Source organism: Salvelinus alpinus, chromosome 22 (genome assembly GCF_045679555.1).
Source record: "Salvelinus alpinus chromosome 22, SLU_Salpinus.1, whole genome shotgun sequence".
Taxonomy (NCBI): Eukaryota; Metazoa; Chordata; class Actinopteri; order Salmoniformes; family Salmonidae; genus Salvelinus; species Salvelinus alpinus.
In genome coordinates, this window is record NC_092107.1 from 41,090,998 (window position 1) to 41,100,399 (window position 9,402).

The 9,402-nt window shown below is 47.3% G+C and overlaps 1 protein-coding gene across 1 annotated transcript in view; it reads right to left on the reverse strand.

The window, feature by feature from the left end:
- Positions 1–1,242: 1,242 nt before the first annotated feature.
- The window catches only part of pdgfd (platelet derived growth factor d), an 88,413-nt gene continuing 80,253 nt past the window's right edge, over positions 1,243–9,402 (reverse strand). The window contains exon 7 of the mRNA XM_071360120.1: positions 1,243–3,670. Coding sequence (XP_071216221.1) covers positions 3,536–3,670 — 135 coding nt within the window. The 3' untranslated portion in view covers positions 1,243–3,535. The remainder of the gene's footprint in view (positions 3,671–9,402) is intronic.

The following is a 9,402-nucleotide window of genomic DNA, read 5'->3' on the forward strand; positions in this document are numbered from 1 at the left end:
ATCATGCTGTGGGGATGTTTTTCAGCGGCAGGGACTGGGAGACTAGTCAGGATTGAGGGAAAGATGAACGGAGCAAAGTACATAGAGATCCTAGATGAAAACCTGTTCCAGAGCGCTCAGGACCTCAGACTGGGGCGAAGGTTCACCTTCCAGCAGGACAACGACCCTAACCACACAGCCAAGACAATGCAGGAGTTGCTTCGGGAGAAGTCTCCGAATGTCAGCCAGAACCCGGACTTGAACCCGATCGAACATCTCTGGAAAGACCTTAACATAGCTGTGCAGCAACGCTCCCCATCCAACCTGACAGAGCTTGAGAGAATCTGCAGAAAATAATGGGAGAAACTCCCCAAATACAGGTGTGCCAAGCCTGTAGCATCATACCAAAGAAGACTTCAACAAAGTCATGAGTAAAGGGTCTGAAAATGTGATACAATTTCTAAAAACCTGTCTTTGCTTTGTCATTATTGGGTATAGAGTGTAGATTGATGAGGGAAAAAAAACATTGAATCTATTTTAAGGCTTTAACGTAGCAACATGTGGAAAATACACATACAGTGCATTCGGAAAGTATCTGTGAGTTGTCTGGCTGTCTAGAAGGAATCTCTGAAAATGACTATGCCTGCCAATGAGAGAGACAGATTATTTAGTTTTTTAAATTTTATATTATTCTTTTACAATGTATATTGTATGCTTTGGCAATATTGACGCTATGTTTTTCATGCCAATAAAACAGCTTGAGAGAGAAGGTCTGAATGATCTATCCAAGGTGATTCCATTACCTTTTCATCACAATCAACCTCAACTGTCCATCATCTGAGTTCTACACATGGGGATTGGTTTCCATGGCAACAGACTGTATAGCACAATGTTTGTGTGTGGTATTGTGAGAGGAAATAAAGGTGAAAGAATCTCAGGGGCGTTTATACACACAACGCTTCTACTCCAAGGTCCGGGTTGGGTTCAGTTCCGTTATCAATCCAGTCATGAATGGAAAAGTCCACATAGAAAATCATTTTAATTTATCTCCTGAAGTGGAGTTGAACACAGATAAGGTGATTGTAAACAATATGTCAGAAACTGCACCTGTCAGAGGTAAAGCTGTAGATAGCATCAGAATGATTCTTTCAGATCAACATGAAGTGTTATGGTACTTTGTTTTGTGAATAACTCTCCCCCGCTGCATTTTACAGTGAAAAGGTCTACATTCAAACATTTATGCACAAAAAACTTCAAAACACAACCAGTGGATATCTTTAATAAAAAAACAGAAACACAATAAATTAATCACTAAAGCATACTGCTGTGTCAGGGATCAAACAAAGGCATTCAGGTGCCGACACATTTGTTTAGATAACCTTTCTGCTCTTCTGCATTTCTTCTTGAAAGGTTGCATTATAAACATTCAAAACAACAACAAAAACGGAGAAATGAACAAACCGGTTATTTGAACAAAAAACAGAATGGAATGTCACTTAGAACCCGAGGTCAAGGAATGTGCTGATGAAACTGCCACTGCCAGAGGATGTGTACACACACACACAACTGAATAAATACATTTAGCAGAAACTGCAGCATTAGGTGAAGGAGAGACTATGCTATGTATGTATTATATATTGTGCTCAGTCTCCAGGGACACTGACGTACACAATGACAACAGTCACAGAAGGAATCAGAACATCATGAACATGGGAAAGGACATCAAACCAAACAAACAACTCTGGAAGTAAGAGAGGCCATTTTAGATTAAATGGAAAGAAAACACGATCTATGGTTTACGTGTGTGTGTGTGAGAGACAGGTAAAAATACAGTCATCTGTCTCTAATCTCTTGGAGCCATACTGTCACACATAACTGTAGTCCGCACATCGTCCTTCCCCAGGGCATGTTCCTCCACTGAGAGGCTCTGTGTTTCAGATCACTCTTCAGCCAGCCGATACCCGTGACTCACACACACACACACCTCTCAACAGCTAACGGTTTAATTCTGCTCGCCCTAATGTTTAAATCACAGTAATAAAACTAATTCTCCCCCTCCATCTCTCAGTGCCTTGCTTTGTGTTTTAATTGTTGTTAATAGAGCTTCAGTCTGTATGGACAGAGGAGTTGATGGTTGGTGCTGAGGCCAGCTCCCCCAGTGGAATGTCAATGGACCATTATGAAGCCTAGAGTGGAAGCAGTAAGATCTTTGTTGTTTCTTTATCACGGGGAGGCAGTGACTGATCTTGTACTCTGAGAATGTTTCAATATCTTTGATGCACCGTCTCTCTCCCACACACACACACAGTGCAACAGATACACATTCTTTCCCTCAAACATACACACACCTAGAATGCAGAAGATTATATAGAGATGACTCTGGATTATCTTTGGGGATTAATTGTTTGAAGAACAAGGTCCAAACAGAAATAGATCTAACAACCATGGCATAGTACAGTACAGGCACAGGGCACCAGGTCTGCAAATATTGCAGATATAAAACATTACACAAATTCCAACCACATACTCAACCCTCTCCCTATTTTGTATGGGGTGTACAATTCTGGTTAGCAACATTTCTGGGGTTGGCTGTTGGTATGATTGGAACGGCGGGCCGGGCGGAACATTCCGATCCAAAGTCATTCCTCTTTGATCTGCCAGAGCGATTTAGAGAAGGAGAGGGGGGTATTTAAACAGAATGTTTTTAACTGTCCCTGTATCCCACCATCTCATCCCTTCATATAAGACTGTTGTCTTTAGGGAGGGGTGGAGACTTTGGGTCTGCCCGGGGGGGGGGGGGGTGCACATGTTTGTGTGTGTGGTTTGTGGTCATTCTAAGAGTGTTTGTGTGGTTCTCCCTCTCTTCCTTCCCTGAAACTCATTTCGCAATGATTGTACAGAGAAAAACAGTTGCAGGAAGAGCTTTAAAAAAAAGGACATTCTAATATGAATATAGAAAATAACACAGGCTTGGACACTGTATGGACATACACACATGACGCCTTTAACAGCCCCTCATCAATACCCCCAGTGGACAAGGAAGGTTGGGGGCTTGGACGATGAGGGGGTGGTCATGAGCTGATAGTGGAGAGGGTGGGGTAAATTTGGGTTTTTGCTGGGTGGCAGCAGGGCACAGTTGGGGGTAGCAGGACCAGGGTTTGGGGTATGGATGGATGTTGGTGGCTAGGTTTGTATCAGGTTGGTATCTGAACGGATGGACGTTGGTGGCTAGGTTTGTATCAGGTTGGTATCTGGACGGATGGATGATGTTGTGACTAGGTTGGTATCTGGACGGATGGATGATGTTGTGACTAGGTTGGTATGTCGATGGATTTTGGTGACTAGGTTTGTAACATGTTGGTATGTGGATGATGGATGGATGATGTTGTAACTAGGTTTGTAACATGTTGGTATGTGGATGATGGATGGATGATGTTGTAACTAGGTTTGTAACAGGTTGTTATGTGGATGGATGGCAGAGGAGCGCTACATAGAGAGATATGGAGATATAAACAGCAGTTAATCCCAGAGCTGGGTCCCCCTGTCCCATTGTCTCTCAGCGGGGTGGTCTGGAGGGACAAACACAGTCACAGCGCTCGTGGTGCATGAGATGGACCTCCTCTAGGACCCAGCGGACACGAGCTGTCCGACGCCGCGAATAACCTCCCACCTCAGGAGCATACTTCAACACCTAGAGAGGAGAGGAAGGAGAAGTGAGTGAGGAAGAGGGAAAGAGAGAGAAGGAAGGAGAAGGAGAGAGAGAGGTCGGGGAGATGGCAAGGACAGTATAGGAGAAAGGGAGAGGACAGAGAAAATGACTTGAATGGAAAACAATGAGATGCTTGTTGGCTTCCTGCCATCTTGACCAATAGTTAACCCCTGTCCTCTCTCCCTCCCTCCCGTATCAAACCTCATAACAGCTATATTCACAGTCTGTTCACACACAGGAAGAGGGCACTTAATCCTAGCGGTTAGAGACGAGCCAGCAACCGAGTATTTCCAGTTAGACTCCGGGGATCTGACAGAAAGAATCTGGCAGGTAGTGAGCTGGCAAACGGAGGGTTGCTGGTCTCAAATCCATTGCTGGTCGTGTGCCCTTGAGCAAGGCACTAAACCCCCATAACACATAACTCTCTCTCTGTCTGTCTTTCTCTCTCTCTGTCTCTCTCTCTCTCTCACAGACATACCCCGGCACACAGACACACAGACACACCCCGGCACACAGACACACCCCGGCACACAGACACACCCCGGCACACAGACACACCCCGGTACACAGACACACCCCGGCACACAGACACACCCCGGCACACAGACACACCCCGGCACACAGACACACCCCGGCACACAGACACACCCCGGCACACAGACACACCCCGGCACACAGACACACCCCGGCACACAGACACACCCCGGCACACAGACACACAGACACACCCCGGCACACAGACACACCCCGGCACACAGACATACCCCGGCACACAGACACACCCCGGCACACAGACACACCCCGGCACACAGACACACCCCGGCACACAGACATACCCCGGCACACAGACACACCCCGGCACACAGACACACCCCGGCACACAGACACACCCCGGCACACAGACACAACCCGGCACACAGACACACCCCGGCACACAGACACACCCCGGCACACAGACACACCCCGGCACACAGACACACCCCGGCACACAGACACACAGACACACAGACACACCCCGGCACACAGACACACCCCGGCACACAGACACACCCCGGCACACAGACACACAGACACACCCCGGCACACAGACACACCCCGGCACACAGACACACAGACACACCCCGACACACAGACACAACCCGGCACACAGACACACCCCGGCACACCCCGGCACACAGACACCCCCCGGCACACAGACACACCCCTGCACACAGACACACCCCGGCACACAGACATACCCCGGCACACAGACACACCCCGGCACACAGACACACCCCGGCACACAGACACACCCCGGCACATAGACACACCCCGGCACATAGACACACAGACACACCCCGGTACACAGACACACCCCGGCACACAGACACACCCCGGCACACAGACACACAGACATACCCCGGCACACAGACACACCCCGGCACACAGACACACCCCGGCACACAGACACACAGACACACCCCGGTACACAGACACACCCCGGCACACAGACACACCCCGGCACACAGGCACACCCCGGCACACAGACATACCCCGGCACACAGACACACAGACACACCCCGAACTGGATTCCTGCAGCATAACCAGAGAAGCAGCATAAAGAGGCAGATGCTTCCAGACAACGTGTCCATGACAGAATGGAGACAGAAGAGGTGTAAAGGACGGAGAGAAAGACTGGTGCTGCAGTGCTGTCTGATTGGTGATGCAGTGCTGTCTGATTGGTGATGCAGTGCTGTCTGATTGGTGATGCAGTGCTGTCTGATTGGTGATGCAGTGCTGTCTGATTGGTGATGCAGTGCTGTCTGATTGGTGATGCAGTGCTGTCTGATTGGTGATGCAGTGCTGTCTGATTGGTGATGCAGTGCTGTCTGATTGGTGATGCAGTGCTGTCTGATTGTTGATGCAGTGCTGTCTGATTGTTGATGCAGTGCTGTCTGATTGTTGATGCAGTGCTGTCTGATTGTTGATGCAGTGCTGTCTGATTGGTGATGCAGTGCTGTCTGATTGGTGATGCAGTGATGTCTGATTGTTGATGCAGTGCTGTCTGATTGGTGATGCAGTGCTGTCTGATTGTTGATGCAGTGCTGTCTGATTGTTGATGCAGTGCTGTCTGATTGTTGATGCAGTGCTGTCTGATTGTTGATGCAGTGCTGTCTGATTGTTGATGCAGTGCTGTCTGATTGTTGATGCAGTGCTAGGCACACAGTCTCTCTCTTTCTCTGGGATTATACTGTAGCCGGCAGGAAAAGGGATTTTCCCTCTGGTTTATAATAAGAAACATGAAGTGTTCAGTGTGAGTGTATCTGTACAGTGTGTAGAGTGTGTCTGTACAGTGTGTAGAGTGTGTCTGTACTGTGTAGAGTGTGTCTGTACTGTGTAGAGTGTGTCTGTACAGTGTGTAGAGTGTGTCTGTACAGTGTGTATCTGTACAGTGTGTAGAGTGTGTCTGTACAGTGTGTAGAGTGTGTCTGTACAGTGTGTAGAGTGTGTCTGTACTGTGTAGAGTGTGTCTGTACAGTGTGTAGAGTGTGTCTGTACAGTGTAGAGTGTGTCTGTACAGTGTGTAGAGTGTGTCTGTACAGTGTGTAGAGTGTGTCTGTACTGTGTAGAGTGTGTCTGTACAGTGTGTAGAGTGTGTCTGTACAGTGTGTAGAGTGTGTCTGTACAGTGTGTAGAGTGTGTCTGTACAGTGTGTAGAGTGTGTCTGTACAGTGTAGAGTGTGTCTGTACAGTGTAGAGTGTATCTGTACAGTGTATAGAGTGTGTCTGTACAGTGTGTAGAGTGTATCTGTACAGTGTGTAGAGTGTGTCTGTACAGTGTGTAGAGTGTGTCTGTACAGTGTGTAGAGTGTATCTGTACAGTGTGTAGAGTGTGTCTGTACAGTGTATAGAGTGTGTCTGTACAGTGTATAGAGTGTGTCTGTACAGTGTGTAGAGTGTATCTGTACAGTGTGTAGAGTGTGTCTGTACAGTGTGTAGAGTGTGTCTGTACAGTGTGTAGAGTGTGTCTGTACAGTGTGTAGAGTGTGTCTGTACAGTGTGTAGAGTGTGTCTGTACAGTGTATAGAGTGTGTCTGTACAGTGTGTAGAGTGTATCTGTACAGTGTGTAGAGTGTGTCTGTACAGTGTGTAGAGTGTGTCTGTACTGTCTGTAGAGTGTGTCTGTACTGTGTAGAGTGTGTCTGTACTGTGTAGAGTGTGTCTGTACAGTGTGTAGAGTGTGTCTGTACAGTGTGTAGAGTGTGTCTGTACAGTGTGTAGAGTGTGTCTGTACAGTGTGTAGAGTGTGTCTGTACAGTGTGTAGAGTGTGTCTGTACAGTGTGTAGAGTGTGTCTGTACAGTGTGTAGAGTGTGTCTGTACAGTGTGTAGAGTGTGTCTGTACAGTGTGTAGAGTGTGTCTGTACAGTGTGTAGAGTGTGTCTGTACAGTGTGTAGAGTGTGTCTGTACAGTGTGTAGAGTGTGTCTGTACTGTGTAGAGTGTGTCTGTACAGTGTAGAGTGTGTCTGTACAGTGTGTAGAGTGTGTCTGTACAGTGTGTAGAGTGTGTCTGTACTGTGTAGAGTGTGTCTGTACAGTGTGTAGAGTGTGTCTGTACAGTGTGTAGAGTGTGTCTGTACTGTGTAGAGTGTGTCTGTACAGTGTGTAGAGTGTGTCTGTACAGTGTGTAGAGTGTGTCTGTACAGTGTAGAGTGTGTCTGTACTGTGTAGAGTGTATCTGTACAGTGTATAGAGTGTGTCTGTACAGTGTGTAGAGTGTGTCTGTACAGTGTGTAGAGTGTGTCTGTACAGTGTGTAGAGTGTGTCTGTACAGTGTGTAGAGTGTGTCTGTACAGTGTGTAGAGTGTGTCTGTACAGTGTGTAGAGTGTGTCTGTACAGTGTGTAGAGTGTGTCTGTACAGTGTGTAGAGTGTGTCTGTACAGTGTATAGAGTGTATCTGTACAGTGTGTAGAGTGTGTCTGTACAGTGTGTAGAGTGTGTCTGTACAGTGTGTAGAGTGTGTCTGTACAGTGTGTAGAGTGTGTCTGTACAGTGTGTAGAGTGTGTCTGTACAGTGTGTAGAGTGTGTCTGTACAGTGTGTAGAGTGTGTCTGTACAGTGTGTAGAGTGTGTCTGTACAGTGTGTAGAGTGTGTCTGTACAGTGTGTAGAGTGTGTCTGTACTGTGTAGAGTGTGTCTGTACAGTGTAGAGTGTGCCTGTACAGTGTGTAGAGTGTGTCTGTAGAGTGTGTCTGTACAGTGTGTAGAGTGTGTCTGTACAGTGTGTAGAGTGTGCCTGTACAGTGTGTAGAGTGTGTCTGTAGAGTGTGTCTGTACAGTGTGTAGAGTGTGTCTGTACAGTGTGTAGAGTGTGTCTGTACAGTGTGTAGAGTGTGTCTGTACAGTGTGTAGAGTGTGCCTGTACAGTGTGTAGAGTGTGTCTGTACAGTGTAGAGTGTGCCTGTACAGTGTGTAGAGTGTGTCTGTAGAGTGTGTCTGTACAGTGTGTAGAGTGTGTCTGTACTGTGTAGAGTGTGTCTGTACAGTGTGTCTGTACAGTGTGTAGAGTGTGTCTGTACTGTGTAGAGTGTGTCTGTACAGTGTAGAGTGTGCCTGTACAGTGTAGAGTGTGCCTGTACAGTGTGTAGAGTGTGCCTGTAGAGTGTGTCTGTACAGTGTGTAGAGTGTGTAGAGTGTGTCTGTACAGTGTGTAGAGTGTGTCTGTACAGTGTGTAGAGTGTGTCTGTACAGTGTGTAGAGTGTGTCTGTACAGTGTGTAGAGTGTGTCTGTACAGTGTGTAGAGTGTGTCTGTACAGTGTGTAGAGTGTGTCTGTACAGTGTGTAGAGTGTGTCTGTACAGTGTGTAGAGTGTGTCTGTACAGTGTGTAGAGTGTGTCTGTACAGTGTGTAGAGTGTGTCTGTACAGTGTGTAGAGTGTGTCTGTACAGTGTGTAGAGTGTGTCTGTACTGTGTAGAGTGTGTCTGTACAGTGTGTAGAGTGTGTCTGTACAGTGTGTAGAGTGTGTCTGTACAGTGTGTAGAGTGTGTCTGTACGAGTGTGTAGTGTGTCTGTACGAGTGTGTAGAGTGTGTCTGTACTGTGTAGAGTGTGTCTGTACTGTGTAGAGTGTGTCTGTACAGTGTGTAGAGTGTGTCTGTACTGTGTAGTGTGTCTGTACTGTGTAGAGTGTGTCTGTACTGTGTAGAGTGTGTCTGTACTGTGTAGAGTGTATCTGTACTGTGTAGAGTGTGTCTGTACTGTGTAGAGTGTGTCTGTACTGTGTAGAGTGTGTCTGTACTGTGTAGAGTGTGTCTGTACAGTGTGTAGAGTGTGTCTGTACTGTGTAGAGTGTGTCTGTACTGTGTAGAGTGTGCCTGTACGAGTGTGTAGAGTGTGCCTGTACGAGTGTGTAGAGTGTGTCTGTACGAGTGTGTAGAGTGTGTCTGTACGAGTGTGTAGAGTGTGTCTGTACTGTGTAGAGTGTGTCTGTACTGTGTAGAGTGTGCCTGTACGAGTGTGTAGAGTGTGTCTGTACGAGTGTGTAGAGTGTGTCTGTACGAGTGTGTAGAGTGTGTCTGTACGAGTGTGTAGAGTGTGTCTGTACGGGTGTGTAGAGTGTGCCTGTACGAGTGTGTAGAGTGTGTCTGTACGAGTGTCTAGAGCGCGTCTGTACAGTGTGTAGAGGTACAGGTACAGCTACGGTTACAGCCGTACCGCAGCCATTCCTAATGC